At 45.0% G+C, this 27,386-nt stretch overlaps 1 protein-coding gene across 3 annotated transcripts in view; it reads right to left on the bottom strand.

Annotated features, from left to right (window-relative positions):
- The window catches only part of LOC137435359 (uncharacterized), a 452,519-nt gene that overhangs the window by 27,390 nt on the left and 397,743 nt on the right, over window positions 1-27,386 (bottom strand). For all 3 annotated transcript variants that reach the window (XM_078784413.1, XM_068129070.2, XM_078784414.1), the window contains exons 10-11: window positions 22,703-22,754; window positions 16,814-16,923 (exon numbers count right to left, since the gene is read on the bottom strand). In XM_078784413.1, the coding sequence (XP_078640539.1) occupies window positions 16,814-16,923; window positions 22,703-22,754 (162 nt within the window). The remainder of the gene's footprint in view (window positions 1-16,813; window positions 16,924-22,702; window positions 22,755-27,386) is intronic.

The following is a 27,386-nucleotide window of genomic DNA, read 5'->3' as shown; positions in this document are numbered from 1 at the left end:
TGGTGTCGAGGAGTGAGATTCGGACCCGGGACTAAATTAGTTAGGCCCAAATTTTGGGAGGGAAAATCGAGCCGGAGCGCGTACGGCGCTCGACCAAATCGATCTGGAGCGCGGTCCCGCGGTTACTGCGCTCGACGAAATTATAACAGCAAAATTTGGATTGGTGTTACGAAACTCGAATTTTGAAAGTCGCGCTATGGCGGATCAAGACGGCTGGGGTCCGGTAGGGGAGAGTGAAGCAGGGTCGGTCCAGGACCAAATTGAGGGACATGAGGGACAGGAGGAGAGCGAAGCAGCGAGGGTAGCAGACGCACAAAATAGCGTCGTTGTGCCCGACATTGCGGGAGCGCAAAATGGCGCCTCGCTGGTCACCGCGCCCGCGACCGTGGCAGCGCCCCTGGTGGATCCGAACCTTTTTATGTTGCAAATGGGGGCCCTTATGGAGAGGCTAGAAGCAAAAATGGGGGTAATGAATAACCAAATGGGGGTAATGGGGAACCGGATGGATGCTCAGGGTGAGCGATTGGAGGGCAAAATAGGGGTAATGAGGGACGAAGCGAGGGGTACCGGTGAGGGGTTAGACAATAATTTTAAGGGATTAGACAAGAAATTTGGGAAGTTAGACAATAATTTTGAGGAGTTAGACAAGAAATTTGGGAAGTTAGACAATAATTTTGAGGGGTTAGACAACGGGATAAAAGAAGTGAAAAATGGGTTAATGGGGGTAGAAAATAGAATGGCTGCCCAGGAGAATCAGATAGAGGGAGTGAAAAATGGGTTAGAGGGGTTAGAAAACAGTATGGAAGGCAAATTGAGGGACATGAGGGACCAAGCGGAAAGGGAAGTTAAACAAATGGAGCAGCAGATAGAGGGGGTCAGAATGGGGGTAGAAACCAAACTGGATGCTCACAGGGAGGAAATGGAGCAGATGAGGGTGGCATCTGGGCAGGAGATGCAAGTGATGGGAGAGGAGATCAGGAGAGGAGTGAGTGAGGAGGTCGGAGGAGTGCGCGAGGAGGTGAGGCACTGTGAGGAGCACATGGAAAAGGAGGTGAGAAAGGGGACTGTAAAGTTACAAGGGGGCATAGAGGACCTGACGCAGGAGGTGGAGCAGCTGACGGTGGGACAGACGGAGTTAGTGGAGCAGGTTCAAAGGAACACTGCGGTATTAGGAGGTTTAAAGGCGACACAGAAAGAACTAAAAAACGACCTGATAGCGACAAAGAGGGAATGTCAGATGGTACGTGAGGGACTGACAACGAGGTTGGACGAGGTGATAGAGGTAATGGAGACGAAGGACCGGCAGGTGAGGACGCACCTGGAAACGGTCAAGGTAGCCTTAGAGGATGAGCTTGAGGAGACGTACCGGGGAATAAAAGAGGTGAAGCACAAATTAGAGGAAGTGGCAGAAGGGATGAGCGAAATTAAGAAGCGACGGAGAGGGGATAAGAAGGAGATAAAAGAGGAGATAAAAGAATTGGTCCAAAGTCTGTGTTTGGATCGTGATGATGTGCTCATTAACCGGATGAGGGATTCGCAGGTGATGGAGGAGAAGCGAAGAGGAAGAGGACCCGGTGTAAGTGGTGACCAATATGGTCGTGCGTATGATGCGCCAGGGGATTTAAGAAGCTTGGGGATTGGTTTGGATCCGGGTGTTCGTGAAAGGCCGTTGGTGAGGTGTGTGACAGGTCTGGTGTGCGAGAGAGGAGGTGTGCGAGAAAGTCCGACTCTGGGGTGTGTGAGGAAAAAGTGCGTGCCAAGGAGTGAGGGTGTTGGCGAGAATGAGTCGGTCGTAGCGTGTGTGCGAGGGAGCACATGGAAGCGCGGTGTGGTGAGTGTTACAGAGCGTGTGACGGGAGAGTGTGCGCAAGAAAGGTGTGTGACGGACAGGTGCATGGGGAAAGAGTGCGCTGTCAAAGGCAAGGAAGAATGCACACCTGTGGTGAGTGTTACAGAGGGTGTGACGGGAGAGTGTGCGCGAGGAAGGTGTGTGACGGACAGGTGCATGGGGAAAGAGTGCGCTGTCAAAGGCAAGGAAGAATGCACACCTGTGGTGAGTGTTACAGAGGGTGTGACGGGAGAGTGTGCGCAAGAAAGGTGTGTGACGGGCAGGTGCATGGGGAAAGAGTGCGCTGTCAAGAGTAAGGGTGAGTGCGCTGTCAGGAATGGAGGTGAAAGTAGTGAGAGTGACATGGAGCGTGAGTTAGTTGTGACAGGTGAGCGAGGATGTACACCTGGGATGGAAGGATGCACACCTGGAATGGTAGAGCGTGAGTGGGAATGCACGCTGGAGTTGGTGGTGAGGCACGTGGTTGGGTGTGCGAATGAGAGCACACCTGTGATTGTCACAGAGGAGGTGACCGAGGAGGGGGCGCGAAGCGGTGTATTGGTGAGGTGTGCGAGCAACGAATGTGTGCCAAAGTGTTCGGTGGTCAGGTGTGTGACCAAGGCTGTGAGTGGAATGGGTGTACCTGGGTGTGTAAGGAAGGGTACGAGGAGCATGGGCACAGCTGGATGTGTGAGCAAGGAACGGGCTGCGGGGTGTAAGCGTCCAGGTGAAGCATCGACGTTACACGGGTTAGAGGTTAGAGCGACTTTTAGCCGAAGCAGGCCCTCGGTGCGTGCCGGGCCTCGCTTTGAACGGCCGCGTCCAGGCTCCACTAGGCGGAGCTGGCAGCCCGATAGGAAGGGTCGTTATGGCGACCACGTTTTGTTGAGACGTGCCGGCAGGTCGAGATCGGGACATTGGATGGCTCCACGCCGAGGTGGTGCGTGGGATCTCGGCCCGGGTAAGCCCCCGTCCCTGCCCCGAATGCCGGACGCATCCAGCCGCTGGCACAAAACAACCAGCATCCATTGCTTGGCTTTACGAAGCCGGGCTTTGGACAGGGATTGGCGCACCGAGAGGTATTAGTGAGTCGACTGGGTGATGAGGTTAGTGTATTGGACCCAAAATTAGAGAAAAACAAAATTTGATGATTGGCAAGGGATTGGCAGTAGTGATTGGCAGATGATGGGTAGTGATTGGCAAATTTTTAATTTGTTGCAATTTGATGTGCAAAATTGGTAGTGAGAGACCCCCGATGGGGTGGGATGGCATCCCTGCCACCTTTCCCATATGGGGGCAAAGGAGCAATAGCTTATGGGGTGTATGGCAGTGAAAACTAGCCCGGGTGGGTTAGGTTATATGTGTGTAGGGATCTAGCGAAGATTGACATTAGGTGACGTTAAGTTTAGTTAGTGACTGATACCTGTAGTGGGGACGCAGGTAGATTAGTGTGGATGATAATGACGTGGGAGCGCAATAGTTTAAAGGGACGACTGGGAAGCGCAAGTTTCAGAGGGGAGAAGTTAGCTGAGATGATGCCGTGTGTGTGAGAATTGAACAGGTGTGATTGCACAGGTGTGCAACTGGACAGGTGTGTGGAGCAGTGTATGAGTAGTGAGTGTTGTGGATCAGCGCGAATGCGCTTGGGGAGAGAAGGGTGCAGGTGGCACCAGGTGTGAGAGCACAGGTGTGCAAGTACAGGTGTGTGGAGAGAGTTGGAGTAAGTGGTACGGAGTGGTGTGCATGGTGCGAAGGTGTGGATGGGGGAAGAGTGGACCCCCTTTCACGAGTACCCGGGGCGGGTAGTGTAAGTGTTAGGTAGAGGGTACAGGTAAATTGTGGTTGGATATTGGCACTTGTGGTGCGGTTGCAGAATGGTGTTGTGAATGGGTGCATTAGTGTTGTGGAAATGGCTGGGCGTGTAGCCTGTTAGTGCGTGTAGTTGGTTGGGCACTCCACCACTGTGAGGATGTCGGCCAGGTGAGGCCGCAGGTGGGCTCTGGGAGCCGGTAGAGTTGTGGATGGGGCCCGAGGATCCGGAGGACGGACCCGGGTAGCCCAGTGCCAGAGAGGGCACCGAGTGGGGAGAGTGCCAGAGGGCCTTCCCCAGGTAGTTAGGTTAGGGCAAGGAGCAGGTAAGCTCGGAGGCAACTGCAGTGGTGGAGGTGTGCAGGTGGGTAGACCCACTGGGAGAGGTACACGCCGCAGCCCAGAAATTGTGCGAGGGCACCGGGAGATGAATCGGGGGAGTGAGACCCCAAATTGAAGAGCACCACAGTTTGGCCAATGGGAATTGGTTTTTAGAACCCATAGTGTAAGAGGGCCAATGGTTTGGCCGGAGAAAGACCCCGGGTAGTGTAAAGTTGTTAAAGTCATTTAGGAAATAGTTAGGATTGATGAACCTGTCGCACCATACGCAGCCACTTACCTGTGGTGATGATGATGACTCCACACCTGTGTTTTCTTTGTTTTGTTGCAGGAAATGAAATTGCTGTGGATTTGTGAGACGCATCACGACGTGGATGAGACATTGGGGTGATTCCATCTCTCCCTCCCTAGGAGGGACTGATGATGAATTGGTAATGGCAAATTTTGATGTTGAGTTGAAAATGGCAAATTTTGATGAGAGTTGAAAATGGCAAATTTGATTGGTTAGGAGGGAGAGAAGACGAATTTGGTTTATGGGAGGAACGGGGAAGACAGTAGGGATGTTTGTTGATTTGTAAAGTAGATGTTTATGGGTAGTGTTGTGTTTTGTGGATACAGTAAGGGGTAAGGGAGGGGCCATGTAGGTTACCTGGTGGGGGGGGGGGGGGGCGTACGATAGGAACGTACCTGTCTCACCTGGTTCCCATGTGCCCCCAGTGTGCATCACCTTACATTGCGTGCACTTTTGCGCCCTTACCACCTTACTCACTTGTCTGCTTCTTTTGTCTCCCACCTCCGAGGATCTGGCTTTGGGGTAGAGAGAGAGGAGAGAGAGGTGCTGGCTGCGCAGTTGTGGGCCTGCACTTTCGCTGTTTGCTGCCGGGATCGATACACCATATGGACCGCAATGTTTGTGGCCACCCACAATGGACCGCAGTTCGTTTGCGGCCAAGCACCACCCGTTGATGGACCTATGGGTCAACGTGGCACCTATGCCATACAGGTGAACCACTAATAGTTAACACCACTGAAGGCCACACGAAGAGCAAGAGACACCTGCAGGGTTAGGGGTTGTCGCATTTATTTTTAATCATTGAACAATGGTGACTGCACCGATTGGTGGTGGGGTGGTGCTTTTGATGCTGGGATGGGGTGCTCTGCACGTTATTAAAGGCCGTCGGCCACAGAGCACTCGTGGGTTGGTGTATCGATGCTGGCAAGCGCGCTCTCTCTATGCATAACATCTGCATGTGTTCCTCCAAAGACAGGTCCTGGATCGTAGTGTAGATATCAGCGTAATCTTGTAAATAATGCTCCCTACCGGCTGTATGTGTAGTTTGCGAATTCTTTCCGGATTCGGTTATCCTGTGGGTGTGTTTCTGTGAGGAGAAGGGTGCAACGTCGCAGGGGGACATATTTACTCATTTGTGAATATCTGTAAAACTGTCGCACTCAGGGTAGAGTTAATAGTAGAGGGAACTACATTGCGTGCCACACTAAAGTAGGTAAAAATTTATCGGGTCGGGACGCCCCGAGGGTAGAGAAGGGTGCAATGTTGCGAATATGGAATTTGGCCTCCATATCCGCTTGTAAATATTCCCCTATTTTCTCCAATACTCCCCAACTTTCCCCAATCCCCCATTCCCTAGTCCCATTGCATGTAAATAACAATCAGTAGAGCCGACCTTCCCCTTATTCCCCCATTAAATGTCGTGCCCAGGTCCACCGCACCACACGTAGACAACTTTCGGACATCTTCCTAGTTATTCTTAGTCTATGTCAGTTAAGGCCTCGTCTCCATTAATTATGACTCTTCGTTGCACCAGAATGTGATTATATGGCATCAGTAGTGAGTTTAGGACCTTTCCCATACCTCCTCCGATCTTCTTCCCCGTCTACAACAACAGAGGGGCGCGGGGGGGAGTGTGCGTCCTCCCACCGGCTCGGTTCGCCGCCATCGACAATGCGCTCCAGACGATGCGCTCCAGACCATGCGCTCCACGGGGTTACCACGAAGGGGCTCCTTGTCAGCTCCTCGTCAAGGGCGGAGCCTGGTAAACCCCCCGCACGCACCCAATGAGAAGCAACGTGCCGATTCCACGAGGCGGAGCTAACGAGCCGAGGGCGTGTCACTCCCCGCCGGATATACGCGGCCACGCGCCGGACGTGACGTGAGATGCGCCCCCAGCTGGAGAAAGAACGTTGCCTACGACCGCTGAGAGGAAGAGAACCCGCCTGTGAAAGAACGTTACCACCTCGAGCGCTGTGCAACCTTCCGCATCTCTGGACCGGACCGGGTCGACCCTGTCCTTGAGCCAAGAGTGCACCTTGAGCCATCGATACCCGCTGTCCTTTTCATCAACCCCCGTGTGAGTCAGCCTTGTCCCGTTTGCCTGTCGTCTGTTGGGGAATAATATAAGATTGTGTCTAAGTGCTTGTCTTTCTATGTTGTACCTCTCGTCCCTGTAATCTGACCTTCCGCACGAATATAATCTCCTCCGGAGGTCTTGAGAACCGTATCCCTGGTGTCTGTCATTATAATTCAGCCGTGTGTCTTCTTTTTCCTTATTGAGCCAGCGTGGCGCGGCTTCGTCAACGTTCGAGTACAATCGGGTAATTTGTGCGGACACGACGGCCATTCCGCTCGGCCCACCTTAACATCAAAGTCGTGTCTGTAACAATATATATATATATATATATATATATATATATATATATATATATATATATATATATATATATAGCAGTAAAGTATGTTTGTTTGTTTGTCCTCTTATAACTCGAGAACTACTCATCGCAGAGAAAAACCAAAGGCATATTCGGAATCAGTACGTCTCAGAGCAACTACAGCACACCTTAAATTTTAAAAAACTTCGGGTTTTAAAATTAGCGTATTAGCGCAGAAGCGCTAGCAGAAGAGGGAGGGAATCGAAGGGAAGGAGCGCAGCGCTCCCTCTAGCGCTTCGCAGCGCCAGCGCTTCTGTTAGCGTAATGGTGCACAGGCGGTTCTCACTCTTGCGCATGCGCAAATGCGCTGTTCCGATGCTTCATGTTCCTGCAAAGACTTTGGCGCATGTGCAAATGACGACACATGGGCCACTGTATGTTCGTTTAATACATACGCGCTTTGATGGGCGGGGCGTATGGCGTTCATGAAATGGTCGAATGCGGAAGTGCTTGAAGCCGTTGCGAGCGACTCGCACGATCTCTTGTCATGGTCCACAAGATTATCACAGAGACGTGCAGCTTCCAGCATTACGAGATATGATCGAGACCTAACTTTTGAGACCAGTCCCAGCCTTCTAGGCCCCGTGGTTGGTTCAGACGACCCCGACAAAGGACGTGTTGGATTTTATCGCGAGCCGATTTGAGCGCCGACGTGCCGGCGAACAAAACCAGTCATATCCTTTTAACGCGTGGTTCGATCTTTACAAAATAAACTTTTTCTTGAAGGGCTGAACCGTGCGCTCACAACGATACCGAGTTTGACCCTGGGAGAGCCGTTTTGCGCCGGCAAAGGCGCCTTGTTTTCCGTGATGACCATGTCGTGCTGCATAGATTACCATAAATTATAATATATTACCGGCGGCGCGTTCCGTGACGTCACAGCTCACTTAATTGCAATTATCTCTGGGATTCCTTGGCCGAATCGTACCAACTTCTATATATATAAAGCAGTAAAGTATGTTTGTTTGTCCTCTTATAACTCGAGAACTACTCATCGCAGAGAAAAACCAAAGGCATATTCGGAATCAGTACGTCTCAGAGCAACTACAGCACACCTTAAATTTTAAAAAACTTCGGGTTTTAAAATTAGCGTATTAGCGCAGAAACGCTAGCAGAAGAGGGAGGGAATCGAAGGGAGGGAGCGCAGCGCTCCCTCTAGCACTTCGCAGCGCCAGCGCTTCTGTTAGCGTAATTAGCGTATTTCGGAACGTTAATTTTTCAACTTCATTATTCGGAATCAGTACGTCCCAGAGAAACTTCGTAATGTTAATTTTTAAACTTCATCCGATTGACATGGGACCAACGGCATGTGACAGAGAGTGAAACATACATGCTACATTTATTTGACGACATCGTTCCGACTTCCGGGTTCGTGCCGCCAACCCTGTTAGGCGCCTCTTGCGGCACACAGGGAATTACCAGTGAACTGGTACTCAATTTGCCGACCTCGGTAGGATGACAGGCTGAGTCAACCCCCCTGGTGTTAAGGGGGAGGAGGAGGGGAGGGGGAAGAGGAGGGGAGGGGAACGGGGCGAGGGGGGAAGTGGGGGAGGGGGGGGGAAGGGGGGGGGAGGGGAAGGGGGGAGGGGGGAGGGGCCCTTCTTCCCCCAGGCACCCCTACACCCTCCCCTCCCCCTCCCCCCCCTTCCCCCTCCCCCCCTGTTCCCCTCCCCTCCTCTTCCCCCTCCCCTCCTCCTCCCCCCCCCTTCCCCCTCCACCCTCCTCCCCGTTCCCCTCCCCTCCTCCTCCTCCCGGCAATGCCGGGTACTTCTGCTAGTATATATAGATATATATATAATCAACGAACATAACAGCGTGACGAGCGCTGTCCCGATCTCCTGTGGACCGAAGTCCTAGACCAAAGCGTCACCTCCGACCCAAAGGGTCTTCTGGAGGCTTCAGCCCGGCCACTCTGTCAACAGACAGAGATGGTCTGTGTGGCAGACAGGCTGTTGGTTCCTTGCGGGTTATGCGGTATTTACCGTGTGAGACATAATTCGTGGCTGGTGCTCACCATTAAAGCTAGGAGGTGCCTTGATCATCTTAATAGACGATTTTGGTCCTCATTGGTTAGATTTTTTGCATTATGCCGTCCTGACGAGGGTCAATAAGCCCGAAATCTGGATTGGCGGCTCTGCTTGATGTTTAGCCAATGGGGACCAATGAATAAATCTCTGTCTGTTGACAGAGTGGCCGGGCTGAAGCCTCCAGAAGACCCTTTGGGTCGGAGGTGACGCTTTGGTCTAGGACTTCGGTCCACAGGAGATCGGGACAGCGCTCGTCACGCTGTTATGTTCGTTGATTATTATCCCCGCCGATCGCATCGCACCCCCTGGTTTTGGTTTGCACTGGTGGGAACGATGGTCTGTGTGGCAGACAGGCTGTTGGTTCCTTGCGGGTTATGCGGTATTTACCGTGTGAGACATAATTCGTGGCTGGTGCTCACCATTAAAGCTAGGAGGTGCCTTGATCATCTTAATAGACGATTTTGGTCCTCATTGGTTAGATTTTTTGCAGTATGCCGTCCTGACGAGGGTCAATAAGCCCGAAATCTGGATTGGCGGCTCTGCTTGATGTTTAGCCAATGGGGACCAATGAATAAATCTCTGTCTGTTGACAGAGTGGCCGGGCTGAAGCCTCCAGAAGACCCTTTGGGTCGGAGGTGACGCTTTGGTCTAGGACTTCGGTCCACAGGAGATCGGGACAGCGCTCGTCACGCTGCTATGTTCGTTGATTATTATCCCCGCCGATCGCACCGCACCCCCTGGTTTTGGTTTGCACTGGTGGGAACGATGGTCTGTGTGGCAGACAGGCTGTTGGTTCCTTGCGGGTTATGCGGTATTTACCGTGTGAGACATAATTCGTGGCTGGTGCTCACCATTAAAGCTAGGAGGTGCCTTGATTAGATATATATATATATATATATATATATATATATATATATATATATATATATATATATATATATATATATATATATATATATAATGTATATATATATATATATAATGTGTATATATATATATATATATATATATATATATATATATATATATATAATGTATATATATATATATATAATGTGTATATATATATATATATATATATATATATATATATATATATATATATATATATATATATATAATGTATATATATATATATATAATGTATATATATATATATAATGTATATATATATATATAATGTATATATACATTATATATATATATATATAATGTATATATATATATAATGTATATATATATATATATATATATATATATATATATAATGTATATATATATATATATATATATATATATATATATATGCATATATATATATATATGCAGTCACGTGAAAAAGTAAGTACACCCCATGTAAAGTTTTGACTTTTTCAACATATTTCAACATACAGCTATTTGATCTTCATTTCAACAATATTGATAGATAAAGGTGATATAATATAACAAATATCATGAAACATTTACATTTTGTCGTCCATTGTATAATTTAAATTAACATAAATGCAAATTTCGCATGTGGAAAAAGTAAGTAAACCCTTGGCTCTAATAGGTGGAATTGCCCCCTTTGGCAGAAACAACCTCAAGTAGGCGTTTCTTATAAGTTATAACTGCACATCGGATTTTTATGTGAAAAAATAAAAATATTTTTTCACATAAAAGGGCTTTTTTGCGCACAAAAAAATTATTTTGCTATTTTCGGAGAAAAAAAGAATTTCGCCCTTTTTCGGGAAAAATAAAATAAAATGCCCTTTTTGGTCGAAAATGTCTGGCAACGCTAAAAAAAATTAGGGAATTTTTCGAAATTTTAAACTGCGATCAAAATTTTTAACTGCGATCGAAATTTTTAACTGCGATCGATCTCAAAAACAAAACGTTGCGTCCACTTGCGTGCGTTGCGTCCCCAGCGTGTACAGCAGTGAGGTGGTGTACTACAGTGAGAGAGTGTACACAAAGTGTGAACAAGTCTCCTATCAAGATGAGTGCTGCTCTTCGTGACAAGTGGCTGAAGGAATTCAACGCTGGCGGCGATGGGGCCACCTTCAAGTACGTGTCGAGTGACACGGCTTTCTGCCGAGCTTGTGAAAAGACTTTCCGGGCGAAGCAGAAGTCTGAGCTGGCCCAACATGTCCGAGGAGACCGCCACAAGAGCAACTTGGCCTTGAATAAGAAGAGGACGGTCACGCAAGCCACCATGGAGGACTTTGGTGGCGGAAAGAGGCACAAGTGCGACGTCGTGGCTCAGGAGCTGTGCCAGGCCATGCTGGCCGCTGGCATCCCATGGTCGAAATTGGAAAACCCTGCCCTCCGGTCGTTCCTGGAGAAGCACATCACTCTCCAGATCCCCGATGAAAGCTGGATTTGAAAGCACTACCTCGACAAGTGCTACGACGAGGCCTTGGCGGGGATCCGTGCCGACCTCGGACAGCAGCCCATCTGGCTGTCCGTTGACGAGATGACCGATTCGGCAGGTCGATATGTGGCCAACATCATCGCGGGACGCTTGTCCAAGGAGGGGTACTTTCGTCCCCACCTCGTCCAGTGCATGTTTCTGGAGAAGACCAACTCTGGGGAGATCGTGCGTGCAGTCAATGACACGCTGCGCTATCTTTGGCCTGATTTCAAGCCGGAGTGCCTCAAGGTCCTCGTCAGCGACGCCGCAGCCTATATGATCAAGGCCGGCCATGCCCTGAAGGAACTCTTCCCGGACTTGCTGCATGTGACTTGCATTGCCCACGCGCTCCACCGTGTCTGCGAGACAGTCCGAGAAATGTTCAAGGACGTCAACGACCTGATTGCCACGACGAAGAAGGTGTTCGTCAAAGCCCCGTCGCGTGTTGTCTTTTGGAAGGAGCAGCAGCCCAATCTTTCTCTCCCCCCGGAGCCCATTCTGACTCGGTGGGGGACGTGGATCGACGCCGCGGTGTTTTACGCCGAGCACTTCGAGGCCGTCAAGGACATTGTGGACCAGCTGAACGATGACGACGCGATGGCAATCCGGAGTGCCAAGGACCTGTTCGGAAAGGCTGACATCAAGCTCAGTTTGGTCTTCTTAAATGCCCACGTGTCGTTCATCCCGAAGATCCTTAAGCAGCTGGAGGAGGCCGGCATGGAGCTGGCCAAGGCCTTCCAGCTCCTTGATCAGGCCAAGGAGGAGCTCGAAAAGATCCGAGGCTGCCGTAAGGAGATCCTGCTCACCAAGTTCAAGGTGGTGCTGCAGCGCAATCCCGACATTGGTGTGCTGAGGACAGTGGCTTTGATCCTGGATGGAGATCAGCACGGATCTGAGGTTGGTGTGCCGGCTGGAGTCAAGCTTGCTGACATCCCCCTCTTGAGGTACTGCCCCATCGTCAGCATCGACGTGGAAAGGTCCTCCGTCTACAGAAACGTCCTCACCGACCGCCGACACCGCCTCACCAAGGAGAACATTACCAAGATAATGATTTCAAACACCTACTTTAACCGTTCCTAAAAGGGTCTTGTCAATTTCTTCTAGTCCTCTACTTATCAAACAATGCGGTTGCAATAAAGGTACCTGAACGTCATTTTTTACCTGTTTACTAGCCCAGAGTGCTTAATGTTGTGCAGGGAAAAAAATATTTCGGGATTTTTTCACATTAAAAAAAAAAAATTCTGCTTTTCAAAACATAAAAGGCCTATTTTCTTAACATAAAAATCCATAGTCTAGTTATAACTGTCTACCAGTCTCTGACATCGACTGGGAGAATTTTTTGCCCACTCCTCCATGCAGAATTCTTTCAGCTGTGCGATGTTTGAGGGGTTTCTTGCATGCACAGCTCGTTTCAAATCCCCCCCACAACATCTCGATGGGATTTAGGGCTTTGACTTGGCCATTCCAGAACCCTCCATTTATTTCTTTTCAGCCATTCCTTGGTGTATTTACTGGTATGTTTAGGGTCATTGTTTAGACTCTGCTAAAACAGAGTTTATGATTGTAAGATCGCACAGATGTCCTCTCCAATGTTCACTTCCTCCCACTATTCATGTTGGTGAAACCGATGTAAACTTTGTTTTGGTGTGGTTTTCGACTGTAACATGACGTTTTCCAAGCAAGTACTTCAAACTTGCAAATCGGCATACTTTCAGCTGCGAAAAATCGCATCCATTCGCTACTTTCTTACTCCTCAAGCTGCTCTAACTCTGGTCTGTGCCCTTGTCCTCTCAAGGCTAGACTATTGTAATTCTTTGTATGCTGGCTGCCCTCAGATTCTCTTGGATAAGTTACAAAAGGTTCAAAACTCTGCCGCTCGTCTTGTCTGTAAGGCGAAGAAGTCTGACCATGTTACTCCGCTTCTTGAATCTTTACACTGGCTGCCTGTCTCTGCTCGTGTGCAATACAAAATTTGCACACTGTGTTATAAATCATTGTGTGGAACGAGACCTCACTATCTCTCCGATTTGCTCACTCTCTATGTACCTCGGCGACGGCTTCGTTCAAGCGACGACTCTATGACCTTAGAGCCGCCGCGCACCAGCACCAAGTCGTTTGGCGAGAAATCCATTTCCTTTGCTGCACCTCTGCTCTGGAATGACTTGCCTTCCTCTGTTCGACATGTTGACTCTCTTCCTGCCTTTAAAACCGCCCTCAAAACCTATCTGTTCCACAAGTCTTTCAAAGTCTAAGTCCTGTTTTCCCTTTGGTTTGAGGTGGGACAGAGATCGAGAGTATGTCTGTGTACATGTGCGGGGGAGGGAGGGGAGGAGGAGGGGGAGTACACATCTGTGGGTTTTGAATGGGGAGGGAGAGGAATAGGGCAAGAGTGAAGGTGTGTCTGTGTATGTTTGTGTATGTGTGTGCGGTGTGTGTGCGTTCGCATGATAATGTAAAGCGCCATGAGGGTCGTTTACTCTGCTTGATGGGGCTATATAAGACTCCTTTATTATTATTATTATTATTAATTATTATTATTACTAGGGCATTGCCCGTACGTGGGTGCCCGTTCCTTGCCAAAAAAAAAAAAAAACGCTACCCGTACGCTCTACCCCGCCCGTACGCCCGTAAACAAAAAAAACAACGCTCTTCGCTTCCGCCTTTCGCTCTGACTGAATTGGGAGAAATAATGCGCATAAGAAATCGAATTACGTACCGTAATGGCGGTCAGCTCGTAACGCGCTCAGCTCCGCTCGTCTCACATCGGCCACGCCTACGCAACAAAGCGTTCTGTGATTGGCTGCCGGAAGTGAAGTCTTCACTGTCCGGAAGTTCGCAAATCGCAGTTACGATGAATCGTTTTAATTTAATCGCAGTTTGAATTCGTTTTAAAACATAGTTTAACGGCAACATAGTTTTCCAACGTGAAATAAATGAATACGCTGTCAAATGTGCCGTCCGAGGCAGAGTCTGATCGCCACGTTCGGCACACGTGATAGCTCGCTGCTCTCTGATTGGTTGAAGCGTTTTTTGGACATAGCTCGGTAAGTACTTCTCCGATTAATTTAAAACCTTGAAAAGGCACATCCTCGGGTCCCCAGCAATATACCTGGCAAGTTTCAAGTATATCGGACCCGTGGTTGTCGAGAAACAGCGGTCACAGACAAACACACAGACACACAGAGATTACTGGAATTATAGATAGATTATTGTCATGTTGCAAGGTCCACCTTCAGTTGAGCTTCAACTTTCCGACAGATAGCCTCACATTATCCTCAAGCACCCTCTGGGACAATGAAGAATTCATAGTGGATTCTATGATGGTGAGCTGCCCAGGCCCTGATGCAGCAAAGCTGCCCCAAACCATAATATTTCCACCACCATGCTTTACAGTTGGTATCAGGTTCTTGTGGTCAAATGCTGTCTTTGGTTTTCGCCAAACATGTCTTCTGGTACTGTGGCCAAATAGCTCTACCTTTGACTCATCTGTCCAAAGCACATTGTTCCAGAAGTGCTGGTTCATTGGCAAACTTTAGTCTTGCCCTGATGTTCTTTCTGGACAGCAAAGGTTTCCTCCTGGCACACCTCCCATGTTGATCAAATTTGCGCAGCCTCTTTCAAATGGTAGACTCGTGCATTTTGACATCAACAGTGGCAAGACCTACCTGTAGGTCCCGTGATGACATTCTGGGGTTCTTAGAGACTTCTTTCAGCATCTTGCGGTCTGCTCTCGGGCTGAACTTGCTAGGGCGGCCTGGCCTGAACAAGTTGGCAGTTGTTTGGAATCTTCTCCACTTGTAGATGATCTTCCGGACAATCGAATGGTTGATTTCAAATTGTTTAGAGATCGTTTTAAATCCCTTCCCAGACTCGTAGGCATCTATAACCTTCTTTCTGAAGGCCTCAGAGAGCTCTTTTGATCTAGGCATGGTGACGCTGCACACTTCAACAACAAAGAGCAAACCAAACTAAATGTCTGAGGTTTAAATTAGACAGGTTCCTCCAAGATCCTCTCTAACGATGTTCTAATCATTTGCACCTGAGCTGGTGCACCTGATTCTAATTTTAGGTATTTGAAGTATTGATAAATGCAGGGGTGTACTTACTTTTCCACATGCGAAATTTGCATTTATGTTTATTTAAATTATACAATGGACTACAAAATGTAAATGTTTCATGATATTTGTCATATTATATCACCTTTATCTATCAATATTGTTGAAATGAAGATCAAATAGCTGTATGTTGAAATATGTTGAAAAAGTCAAAACTTTACATGGGGTGTACTTACTTTTTCACATGACTGTATATGTATTAATTGTTGTTTTTATATTAATTTATTGTTAATTAACCTCTCTTCTGTACACCGCCCTTGAGGCTCGGTTTGCCAGTCACCATCTACAATCCCAATGGAAGAGACATAATTACTCTTTTCTGGAAAATGTTTTTCGAGTTTGTTCTATCCTCAAATTAGGCGGTAGTGAACACACACTTGTATTAAACGATTAGCCTTTAAACCCTTCCCTTATGAAGGGGGACAGACATCTGTACACACAAACTGGCATTGTGTTCTATATGGTGAATAATTTACACAAGTTGAGTCGAAGAAACAACAACTCCCTCTGCATCATCCGAAAGACATCACCAACACCCTCCCATTCCACAACTTCCTTTCCATTGCTACAAACAGTAAATGTGGTGCAGTCTATCTGTATGCTGTCCAAAATTAATGAAACCAACAAAATCAGAAAACAAGAGAGAAGAACTGTCTTGAGAGGGAGCAGTAGAGCAGTCTATCAGAATTCACCGATAGAGGGCACTATCCTCACTCCTGATACGACTTGTCACATGCTCAGGAGTTGCTATAGAAACAACACAGGCCACCCATAGGCATGGTTCCGCTAGGATTTTTTTTTTATCGCCAACTGGTTATTAAATGTTTAGCCAAATGGTGTTTTCGTTGGGTTTTTTTTTCACCACACTTCATTTATTTCAGCTTATGATATTTTAATTGCCGATATCATCAGATTTCTTGGTCTCATTTTGTGAAATTTCCCTTCCAGTTGATGACCGGAATCTTTTTAATCTGAGCGATTGACAAGTAGGTTTTTGAATTGGTACCTGCTCCAATTTACCTCACGCTTCGTGAACAGTTTACGCCTCCATCCTATGGAGGGAATAATTTTGCATTCACAGCTGACAACGAGGTAGCGTGAACATGTGAAATTCATCTCATAAACTCGTGAAACAATGCAAAAACAAACAATTATCCAAGCGCAAAAACGTTACACAGTCGGCTACATATCCTCGTTTCCACTTGTTGGATGACTAATTGAGGCCAATGAATGATCCACTTGTAGCCAAAATCTAGGCCAATGACAGAAGCACTCGTTGCCACATTGAGACCAATGAAGTCTGTCATACATGGAAATGAAACACGAACAAGAAACTGATAACAGATACGAGGAGATACAATGATTGGAGATGAGTCAAATTCATCTGCACAGGTGGAAATTCACCTTACATAATCATTCAATATATTTTCCCCAAATTTATTTTTAATGAGCAAGATGGATTTTAATTTCGCTTTTTTTTTAAAATTCCAGCAAACATCAGTGGAACCCCTACAAAAGTGTCTATGCCCAAAGGCAGAAACCATATGCCGGACCGTAGGGCTGTTTGTGAGCTTACCAAATCCTCGTACGAGGTTAGCCAAGGTGGCAGCAGCACCTTGTCGGACAGTTGGAATTGGATCTTCCAGGTTCTTAAGGCAAAGTTTAAGCAGGTTTTCCATGTGAGCTCTGTGGACAAAAAAAATTCACAATGATGAAAATTATTTGTCTTTGTGTTTGTGTGATGTACTTTAGTCATCAAAGCTTACTACAATGTGGAACACTACTTTTGTTAATCCTCAGAATACAGGTACCAATGACAATTTTGAAAAATAAATTGAGGGATATAAAAATCGAACCCCCAAATGTGATGGGGCAGCAAGGCGTAGGTAAAGTCCCATAACAGCAAATATCCTTACGACCTGTTAGTAACAAGCGGCATCTAACACACGAAGATCCAAACTCCATGAGAATAAGTGCACACAATGAAGAAAGTAACAGAAAAGCTGAAGATCTCCTACAATGTTGTGAGGTACACTTTTGCACTTTTGAAATCATATGTATCTGTATGTGTATATGTATACGTACATGTATACGTACATATAGTCTTTACTGGCTTTGAAACTGATTTTTTTTCAACACAGCTCCTGGTCCTCTCTGTCCCAGGCGAGAGGGAGGCGGCATGACTGGCAAGTCATGACCGAGTCCCTCGCCACCGCCATCTTGTGTATCTGTGTGTGTACGTGTGTGTGTATGTGCATGTGCGTGTGTGTGTGTGTGTGTGCGAAATACTAATCCCATCCCCTCCTTTAAGGCTAATGTTATTCCCACTTTTTAAACTAGTGCTTCCCCCTATCCCATATAGTGTCAATGTTTGTGTGTCTGTGTGTCCTTCATAACTCCAACACCATGAAACTTAGCAGTCCCAAATATTGCATCATACTAAGTGAACTCCATGGGAGTGCATGAATGAAAACTAGGTGAATGGGTGTTTCTAAACACCCTTTTTGAAGATAAGTCAGGGATGATCATCAAAAAAAAAGAAGGAATCACCCTTACCAAAATGATGTTGCGCCATCTTGGTCAGCCCTCTGTCACATGGCTGGGTTATTAAGCTGACATTTTGTTTCGGCCAATTCAAATGTGCCTTGCCTTGGAAACATGATCTAATCTCATAGGCTAATTGAAATATACAATAAAAATCTGGGTTCGGGTTTGAGGATCAGATCGCCAGCACTAAATAGGTATTGAAATCTGGAGTTAAATCTGTAAATTTTAAGTAATTACCGATTCTTATAACTAAGTGTATCTTACTATAATTCACCAAATGTCCGTCTGTCTGTCCGTTCGAAGGTACCGTAAAAACTGCTGAACGGATCGCAAAGATATTTTCGGTGGATAATCCTGGGATCCCCAGGAGTAAAATAGGCTATTTAGTTTTCCCAATTTCAGCTTTCGTCTCCAGAATTCTCAGGTTTGGACTCCCGCATAACATTCGCGTTCGCATGACGTTCATTGTGACGTCTTCTTACATCGAGCAACGGTACCCGCCCTATGGGCGGGGCTTCAATTGGGAGGCCCAAATGAAAAGGCTAAATATCGGAAATTGAAGGCTTTTTTTCTTTTAAACGATTTCTATAAACATCCGTTAAATCTCGATCGGTGTGAACACGATTATCGATCACGATTTGAAACACGATGGAATAATATTTACCGATATGAACAGTGATGTGGCTTTTATTGAAATTTTAAAGATACTGTTTAGATTTTGATGATTTGCGTGTGATGTGATTCAACGGATGTTTATATGAATCGTTTAAAATAAAAAAAAGCCTTCAATTTCTGATATTTTGCTATCGCCATATGCAGATTCGCCACGGACCCACGATCGATGTTTCTATACTTGAACGTACCCGTTTGTTTGCGAACAGGTACGTTTTTCATGGAAGTCCTTCACGAAATTGCTGTCCATGTCTGACGTGCGACTGAAGGTGCTACAGGAATGTGGAATTTATTGGTTTCATGCTTTAGCATTCACCGTATCTGCATTGCCTGTTTGCTTCTGGCCTCCCACCCGTGCATAGCACGGGTATTTCTCTAGTATCTTATAACTAAGCTTTAAGCAGGGCTCTCCTTCCCCCTTCTCCATATTGCCAAAGCATTAAACTTAACTTTCTCTTCTGTTCCAACAATTATATTGAGTGAAGAAAAAAAATTAAGGAATGTGTCCAAAGTGTAACTTTATTGAGTGCAACAAAAATAATTCACTAGCGGGATCACTGTGACGGCTGCCACAGCTGTGCCTGGGTGCACCATGGGGGAACTCTCTGGAGTTCAGAAGGCAAAATAAATCAATGAAAGATTGAATTAAAAGAACAATTAACATAATGGGAGGATTACAATGGGTAAAGCAACACGACAAGTGAGCTCCAACCGCTCATCATAGAATTCCTGATCTTCATAAGTACGAATTGCTAATCGCTTGCCAAGCCAGCCGTTTCTTATTAACCATTTGGTTGGAGTGCTTGCTTGAGTCCTTAAGCCACTTGGCAAGCTCTCTACAAGTATATATCGGTAACGGACCATCCCTGCTCTGCCACCCCCTCCTCCCTCTCCACATCCTCCTGCTCCTCGCTCACCCCTCCTTCTGCTGCCCGTTCACACCCCCTCCTCCCTGCTCACTCCCCACCCCTGCTCCCCTCTCACCCCTCCTCCTGCTCCCTCACCCCTCCTCCTGCTCCCTCACCCCTCCTCCTGCTCACCCCTCCTGCTCACCCCTCCCCCTGCTCACCCCTCCTCCTGCTCCCCTCTTCCTGCTCACCCCTCCTCCTGCTCCCCTCTTCCTCCACAGTTTTGCGTAAACGTTTGTGAAACCAGGATTACCTTTTTTTAACAAACCCCTATATAATTTTTTGACCCACACAGGGCAATAATGACTTTTGTCAGGGGAACCTCATGATGATCTATGACATGATGACCTCATGATGACCCCAGTGCACAATAAATAAATAAATAAATAAATAGAACAAAGAGAATAAATGAATGAAAATTGCCAACATCATTTAAAATGAACAAATTTTAAGCATTTGGACTATTTAAATATAATAGACCCTTGCCACTTTAAACAGATACATTCTGAGACTGTTGGAACAAGTGAAGATTAGAATTAGCAAAAAAAAAAATGTTTATCTATTAATTTTTATGGTGCTATGAACTGTATAATATTATTACTGACAGACATTAAAATTAAAAAGAGAAAGTCCAAACGTGGTTCATTTCGTTTGAACTGAGTACCAAACATTACTTTGAAGATCCACTTTTAATTGCCATAGTGGTCTACCCAGACTGCCCGCTTTAAGCTTGAAAAGTGCTTTAAATTATGTTTGAAAAGCAGGCAACCACCTACCTCATAACACGTTTGGCTACACAAAAACGAGTAAGATTATTTGTGTTGGAAATGCTCAAAACCTCCCACATTTTAACCAAAACAAGAATGGAGCGTGGTTCAGTTCTCCGTCTTGGTTAAGCCCCAAAGAGATATTTATCCATTGTCATCCTCCATAACGGCCTGATCTCCATCTCAATCGAGTTCACTGGCATTTTCTTTACAGGAAAAACAAATTTTATGTTCATCATATATCAAATCTCAAAGTTGACTCTTGCCGCCAAGGCAAATGCGAAGTAGCACAAGGATATAGTTGTGAGTTTCACTTGCTATAAGCTATACATATGGCAGAAGCTCCATATAAGATATAATAAATAATTTTTAAAGGCTTATTTAAATTTGTGAAAGTGGCCTAGACAGCCCTAATCCAATTCAAATTAGTGGGCATTCTCAAATTGCTGTTAGTCATCTAATTATAAAAATACACAAATGTGTAAATAAACATTTTAATAGATCGTGCGGTACTGCTTTAAATTATATGCAATCTAAAGTATGGCATGGTTAAGCACAAAAATGTTCATTATAAGATGTAAAACAAAAGTGTAATAATACTGAAGTTGTACCAAGTACTGCATGACAATATTTTTCCCTTTCTTCTTCATTCTTATTTACTTAATCTTACATTTCTACAAACTTAAAAAAAAAATGCACCTCACTCACACTGTTCATTTTCATACTCACTCATCACTGCAGAGTAGTTTAGATATTTTTGCATGAATACACAAAATCATATAACCAGCCGGACCCCGACATTCGCGGTCCCAACATCTGCGGGTTCTGCATATTTGCAGTTGATCAATTGTGACCTGCTTCGACATTTGCGGCCCCGTGTCCCACGTATTCACGGATTTTCGCAGGCGCAAAAAATAAATAAATCTACGACCAGCTGCGAACATGACACTTCGAAAAAGCATCTTCCACGCCTCACGCATAAAAACACTTCCAGCCATGCATAGACCATTTCCCACTAACTGTGCACATTACAGTTCTAAAAGCATTTTCCACGCATCTCACATAAAACAGCTGTACGTGCGCAACTAGGCATTATTTTTGCGGGTGCATTCAGGTTTTTTGTGGCGTATTTGCGGTTCTTCCTTGACATTCGTGAGATTTTCCTTGACATTCGTGAGATTTTCCTCGACATTCGTGGGATTTTCCTCGAAATTCGCGGGATTTTCCTCGACATTCGTGGATTTTCCTCGAAAATCGCCGGATTTTCCTCGACATTCGTGGATTTTCCTCGAAAATCGCCGGATTTTCTGCAAATCAGGAAATGCCAGGAACCTATCCCACTTTTCCCATTGAAACAATACCCCCAAACTCGCGCATTCGACATTCACGGACTTTTCCAGGAGCGTATCCCACGCGAATGTCGAGGTCCGACTGCACAAAAAATATTTATTGTTCACGGGAATTATCTTTTGCCGTTTTTACCTGAAATATGTTGCAGATCTACAAAAGCTTTGCGTTGCTGTTGTTGTGGTTCTTGTTGGAAGTCGATTTTTGAAATGTGCACCCATTGGTCGGACAGCTTCCAGACCAAACACACATCTGTCGCTTGACTCCACCCACCATTGCACCGAGACAAAATGATATGGCCGCCATCTTAGTTTTCTGGAGGGCCTAACACATCAGGCCTATAGGTCTCTGTTGATTATGCACTGTCCAGGTTTGTTGCATCAAATTTCCATTCGCTTTGTTTGGGTCGAGTGTTACTCACGATGAGGGACCCCAAAAAATGTAATCACATGTCGAATAAATAGTAAGGTTTAATCGAGCCTGTCAGAATGCAAGAATCATAAGAACACAAAGTAATCAAGCGTTACATTACGCAAATTACTGAAAGTTGAGAGTTAAGCAATCCGTGACCATGTGACGAATCAGCTCATTCTGATATAACCATGAGGAAGGTGACATTGATAAGAGGTGCCAAGTTAACCTTTTATTGTGCTTTAAATGCGTGTTTCCCAATTGGCCCGTTACCTGATTTTATCACAGGTTTTGACCACGGTGCAGTCATTCGTGTTCTTTTAAAGTTGTTTCATGGCATTACCTTTCACATTTCACACATGATTACTGTGTACGTTTACATGGGTACAACAAGGAATATTTATTCAAACCTAACCTATATGAAAATTGCTTTACAGTGAAAAGCGCACAAGTTAGATCCATGTTAAGTATGAGTACTTTAGTGTTTTTCTTACAGGTTTTCTAAATAAAGGGAATATTAGTGTAATGTTTGGGTTTTTTGCCAAAAAATGGTAAATATCGATAAGGAGAGCCTTAAGTAAAACAGGTATGTGTATGAAATGCTATACATATTTATCTACATGATATTTAGCAGTATGTAACATGAAATGTGAAGTGAATGACTTTAAAGAAAAAGACGCAGAATTTATGGCAACTACCACATCTGCATGAACATATGATGAATGGCATTTTCCTGGGTTCGCATTTCTAAGTATCTTTTGTATGGAATTCAATTATTCCAAGACTGCTAACTTAACACAATCTAAAACCCACCTCATTTCGCTGGGGAAGCAGATGACCAGGTTTCCACATGCCATGCAGGCAGCTTTGTCATGCAAAAGAGCAAGTGAAAGGATATTCATATGAAAATAAAACTTTTGATGGTTTCAAACAAAAATGCAGTGTATTTCAGACATTGAAGATAAGAAACACTGTGCATGAATTATGCACGTACTATTTTTTTTTTAAGCAATATGCTTCCGGTTCCACTTTCCTATGCACACATCTTGCTCTGCTCCAAGAGTTCAACGACCAAAGCTGTGCCTTTTCAAATACCTTGCTCTTTTCCAATACATTTTCAAATTCATCTCATCTCGTTGATTGTTACCTGCACTGTTGAGCAACTCGTGTATACATTGCCATGTTTTCTGCTGCATCTTTTTGTCCTTTTGTATCAATTCCACCCCTGAAGGTAATCAATCACGTGTTAATATGTCTCAAGCCTTAATGTCTCACTCCAACTCACCCTCACCTTCATGGTGCAAGTTCCTCCTCCTCCTCCTCTCCGAATTACATTATGAAAAAGTGAACTCTACCCCTCCCGTACTGCCTCAATCTACAACAACCTGCTCATTCTCTCAACCTAATCTTCAACATTGCCCCTCTTTAACACATTTTTTTTTTTGTATACTGAATCGAGGCTCATGAAAGAGCTAACATTTATTTCACAAACAAATCAACCAGACAAACAAGATATATAAAAAGAGGGAGCGGAAGACAAGATGGGGAGAGAAGGGGAAGCACACAAACATAACATTTGAGGGCAGGAAGATGTGTGGGAGGGAGAGGGCTTGGGGGGAGGAGGCGTGGGAAGGGGGGGGGGTGGGAGAAATTTAAAACAAGGACACCAAGGACTTCCAGGACAGAAGTTGGTATTTCAAAAAAGTGGATTTGGGGTGAAATTAGCGGGGGTAGAAAAGATCAAGGTTTTGGATGGGGGAGGATACGAGATGGTGGTGAACAGCTGTTTTAAAGACCTGGAGGGTAGAGTGGGATTGAAGAGAGTGAGGGAGTTTGTTCCAGAGGTGGGAGAAAAGAGGAATGAAGGAGTGAAGGTGAGCAGAGAAACATTGCACATGAAAACATGCAAAGACACATAAAACATACAATGAAGGGAGCGGGAGACAAGAGGGAGAGAGAGAGGGAAGCACACAAGCACAACAGTGGAGAACAGGGACGTTGGTAGATCTGTGGAAGGGAGAGGGCTGGGGAGGGGGGGGGGGGGGAGGAGTACATGGTATAAAGCAAAAGAACACTATTAGGAATTTCAGGAAAGAAGTTGGGGATTGAAAGAGGCAGAGTTTGGGGTGTTTTGACGGGGATAGAAAAGATCAAGGTTTTGGATGGGGGGCGATAAGAGATGGTGGTGAACAGCTGTTTTAAAGACCTGGGGGGAGGAGTGGGATTGAAGAGAGTGAGGGAGTTTGTTCCAGAGGCGGGGAAAAAGAGGAATGAAGGAGTGAAGGTGAGCAGAGAGTCTTGATTTTGGCAGTTAACTTGAGTCTAGTAGTCTTGACTTAAGTAGTCTTGACTCTACTTCCTTGTGAATAAACAAGGAAGCTGTACCACTGCAGCAATTACTACAGCTAAATCCCTTCTCAGTGTTCCAAAAGTCTCAACTCGTTACTATGGCGACCGAGCATTTGAAGTAACGGATCCAACTCTTTGGAATTTACTCCCTCCACACATCTGTCAAGCAGCCAGTCTACAGTTTTTTAATATTGCTCAAAACACATCATTTCAACAAACACTGGATTAAAATCCCCATGTTACTGTCCTAGTTTTGCCTTTCTAAAAGAAACATTGGTTCGTGTGAATATTGATAATTTTAATTGATGTTATTGTAAAGCGTGTATGGGACGTTAAATCATCATCATGCGCCATATAAACCTTGCATTATTATTATGCTTTCCCTTTCTAACCATGAACTTGCCCAAAATGAATTGCCCATTCTTCCATTTGAATCAATCATCGTTTCTTTCCCATTTGTTTAGCTCAATTGTCATGCAACTCACAGCTAGGACAGTGGCTCTCACTGGACACAGGTGAATTTAAAATGTTCCATCCTCCCTCTCTCTCTACTCTCCAATTTTCCTACCAATTCTGTCACCCTCCCACCCAACCCACCTCTTTTTTGACCTTTTCCTCCATCCTTCGTGCCATGCTCACACTCCCAGACCACATGTTCAATCTCAATATTTACAGAACTGCTTTTCTACCTACCCTTCTCTACACCCTAACTACAATGTGTGCCTGGGTGTTGCCAAACTCATTATTCAGAAACAAATCCAGTTTGCACCATATGTGGGGGCAGAGCCACGAAGCACTCAAGGCCAGGACCCCTATTAAAGTGTCAAAAAAAATGAAAGATCAAAATCACAATGTCTCACCATATAAAAAGTTTATCGATACGAAAATATTGTCAAATGCAAAATTTTAGCTCATTTGGAAAATATTTAGAGGTCACTGTGCACATAAGATACGATTGTCACAGCAAACTATACACTATACACTATACAGTATAGGCATTCAAATACATGGGAGTAATTTCTAAAGAAATGATAATGATTTACAAATAAATGTTTATTATGCAGGTACATGTATTAATCAAAAGAACATTTATTAACCTTGTTATTTTCTACCCCTGTTAATTCACCCCAGATCCACTTTTTTGAAATACCGACTTCTTACCTGGAAGTCCGAGCTGTGTCCATGTGTTTTTTTTACCACCCCCCCCCCCCCCCTTCCCGTGCCTCCTCCCCCAAGCCCTCTCCCTCCCGATGTCCTTTATCACAAATGTTGTATTTGTGTGCTTCCCTCTCTCTCCCCATCTTGTCTCCCGCTCCCTTTATCATACGTTTTATGTTTTATGTGTCAGTTTGTCTTTTTGTGATCTGGTGTTGGCTTAGCGGTTAGGGTGCCGCCTTGGGATCCTAGGATCCTGCGTTCGAATCCCGGTTGATCGCTGAATTAACACCAGGGGGGTCGACTCAGCCTGTCATCCTTCTGAGGTCGGCAAATTGAGTACCAGTTCACTGGTAATTCCCTGTGTGTCGCAAGAGGTGACTAACAGGGTTGGCGGAAGGAAGGGCATCAGGCCATAAAACATTGCTTCAAAAAGGGGACCAAGGTGTCCGAAAAAGGCCAACCCCTGCCCTGCGGGGGAAAAAGGGCCTCTAAAGGTGGTTCTTCTTCTTCTTTCTTCTTTGTCTTTTTGTGATCAATGTTAGCTCTTACACGAGCCTCAATCTTGTACACAAAAAAATAAAAATAAAATACAAAAAGAAACACTCAAAACACAGATCAGAAATGTAAGTGTTAGAAAGCTGAGATACAATATACGCGTTTGGGAATATAATGTTAGCAAGATCTTCATTATTGCAGCTCAAAAAGAACTGTAGACGATGTACTTTTCGAAAGAACTGTCGACGATGTACTTTTCGAAAGAACTGTAGGTGATGTTTCAGCAACCTGCTTCATTGAGTGCAGAAGCCATTATCATTGTTCATTTTCAAATGCTGGCATTTGTGCGGTCCAGAACGACTGAAACCTTTGGTGATGTAACGTGCTTGCGCCTTCGGGCTTTTATGTAGTGATGGTGTGACACCAAATTATTCATCACAATCTTTACCACAGCTGGCATCACTTTACATGTCACTTGACATTCAGCAGTTTCCATTGACTGTTGTTCTGCTATATCATTATCTGCCAGTGCCATTCATATTTGAAATCTTTCTTCACGTTCATGTCGTTCAGCAAACCGCTTCTCCTGGAGCTCTAGTTTTTTTAATCAACACCTGAGATTGATCCAGTCCTTAACTCCAGCTGCAGTTACAGAAACTGTCAGTCTTCTTCTTCATTCTTTATCATTTGAAATGAATTGGCATGACTGATATCGAAGAGGTTATCAAGCATATCAGTATATTTTTTCTTGGTTTAACTTGTCTTTCTGGTTACTTCTTTTATATTATTTCATCAGATGGACATGTTGGTCATAAAAATCTCATCTTCTTCACAATGTGATGCTTTTGTCATATTGGCAGTCGATATTTGATCCAAAATGGCACTAGGTGATCATGATGACGATTTGCGCTTTCAGTAATTGTGAGTTTTTGTGGTCGATGATAAAACACAAAATTCCTCATCACATGTCGACCAGATGGCAGTTCAGCACCTGATATACACTACATGGCCAAAAGTATGTGGACAGCCAAACATCACACCCTTAGGTTTCGTAGCCAATTGATTAATAATTTAATTTTTTTATGATTGCTATTTATATATTTTCATTATTAATCACTTATTTATTTTCTTTCTTATCTGGGCAATATCTCAGGCACCTTTTGAGCGAGGAAGCTGATGTTCAGACATGACAGTGACAAAGTGATGTGGCTATAGAGGATATTTTTGATTTATTGATTAATCAATTAATCGATTAATTTTTTTATTGATTAATCATTTGATTATTTAATTTTGATTGATTAATTTAATTAATTTTCAAAAAGTTACAGCTTCAGATGAACGACTGGTGGTTGAGGTATGCTATTAGCCAATTGATTAATACATTATTTTGCGATTGTTATTTATTGATTTTAATTACGCAATTAATCAATAAATTTTTGTACACCTCTCCCTCCCAATACAGTCTCTATATGCTGCACGGTGGCATCAGCGAGCG

This window comes from Myxine glutinosa, chromosome 9 (assembly GCF_964187855.1).
Source record: "Myxine glutinosa chromosome 9, kmMyxGlut1.1, whole genome shotgun sequence".
Classification (NCBI taxonomy): Eukaryota; Metazoa; Chordata; class Myxini; order Myxiniformes; family Myxinidae; genus Myxine; species Myxine glutinosa.
The sequence above is the reverse complement of the archived record's forward strand: the minus strand, read 5'-3'. Positions and strand labels throughout refer to the sequence as shown.